At 61.5% G+C, this 755-nt stretch overlaps 1 protein-coding gene across 1 annotated transcript in view; it reads left to right on the top strand.

Annotated features, from left to right (window-relative positions):
* The window catches only part of EMH_0053870 (uncharacterized protein), a gene marked incomplete at both ends in the record, with an annotated part of 5,303 nt that extends 4,701 nt beyond the window's left edge, over positions 1-602 (top strand). Inside the window, one exon of the mRNA XM_013497050.1 lies at positions 29-602. Coding sequence (XP_013352504.1) covers positions 29-602 — 574 coding nt within the window. The remainder of the gene's footprint in view (positions 1-28) is intronic.
* Between the last annotated feature and the right edge of the window lie 153 nt (positions 603-755).

The following is a 755-nucleotide window of genomic DNA, read 5'->3' as shown; positions in this document are numbered from 1 at the left end:
GCTGCTGCTGCTGCTGCTGCTGCTGCAGGTATTGTGTCTTCGTTACTGAAGCTAGAACATGTGCTGCTGCAGCAGGCTCCCCAAGAGATAGAAGGGAACAAGCGCCTCAACAGACACCAGCAGCAGCAGCAGCAGCAGCAGCAGCAGCAGCTGGGTGCGCTCAGCCACAGCTGTATCAAGACCCGCAGCAGCCGATGCTCCTGCCCGTGCTGCAGCCGCAGCAGCAGCAGTTCGGGCATGCGTTGCTGCAGCAGCAGCCGCAGCAGCAAGTGCAGCAGCAGCAGCAGCAGATGCAGCAGATGCAGCAGCCGATGCTGCTGCAGCAGCCGCCCCCTCTCTTCTTTCCTGGCTTCCCCCCGCCCCCTCTCCCTGGCTTGCTGCTGCCTCCTGCTGCTATGCCGCTGCAGCAGCAGCACAGACACATGCAGCAGCAGCAGCATAGACAGCTGCAGCAGCACCATCGGAGACCCCAGGACTATCACCCCAAGCATCACCGCATGCAGCAGCAGCAGCAGCCGCAGCAGCAGCAGCAACAGCAGCAGCAGCACGGACGCATGGTTGGGCAACCAAACCCCGAACCCACCGCACCCTGGCGGACATAGCCCGTACTGCTGCTGCTGCTGCAGCAGCAAGTGCAGCAGGCAGGGCTCCAGCCTGGGTCGTGCCTTTTTCCACATACGAGCTAGCGAGTTGGCTAGCCATGTGGATATGTTGGCTAGCTAGCTAGCTAACTAGCTAGCTAGCTACCTAGCTAT

This window comes from Eimeria mitis, genomic scaffold, assembly GCF_000499745.2.
Source record: "Eimeria mitis Houghton genomic scaffold, Emh_scaff2442, whole genome shotgun sequence".
NCBI lineage: Eukaryota > Apicomplexa > Conoidasida > Eucoccidiorida > Eimeriidae > Eimeria > Eimeria mitis.
This window is presented reverse-complemented; position numbering and strand designations above follow the sequence as displayed.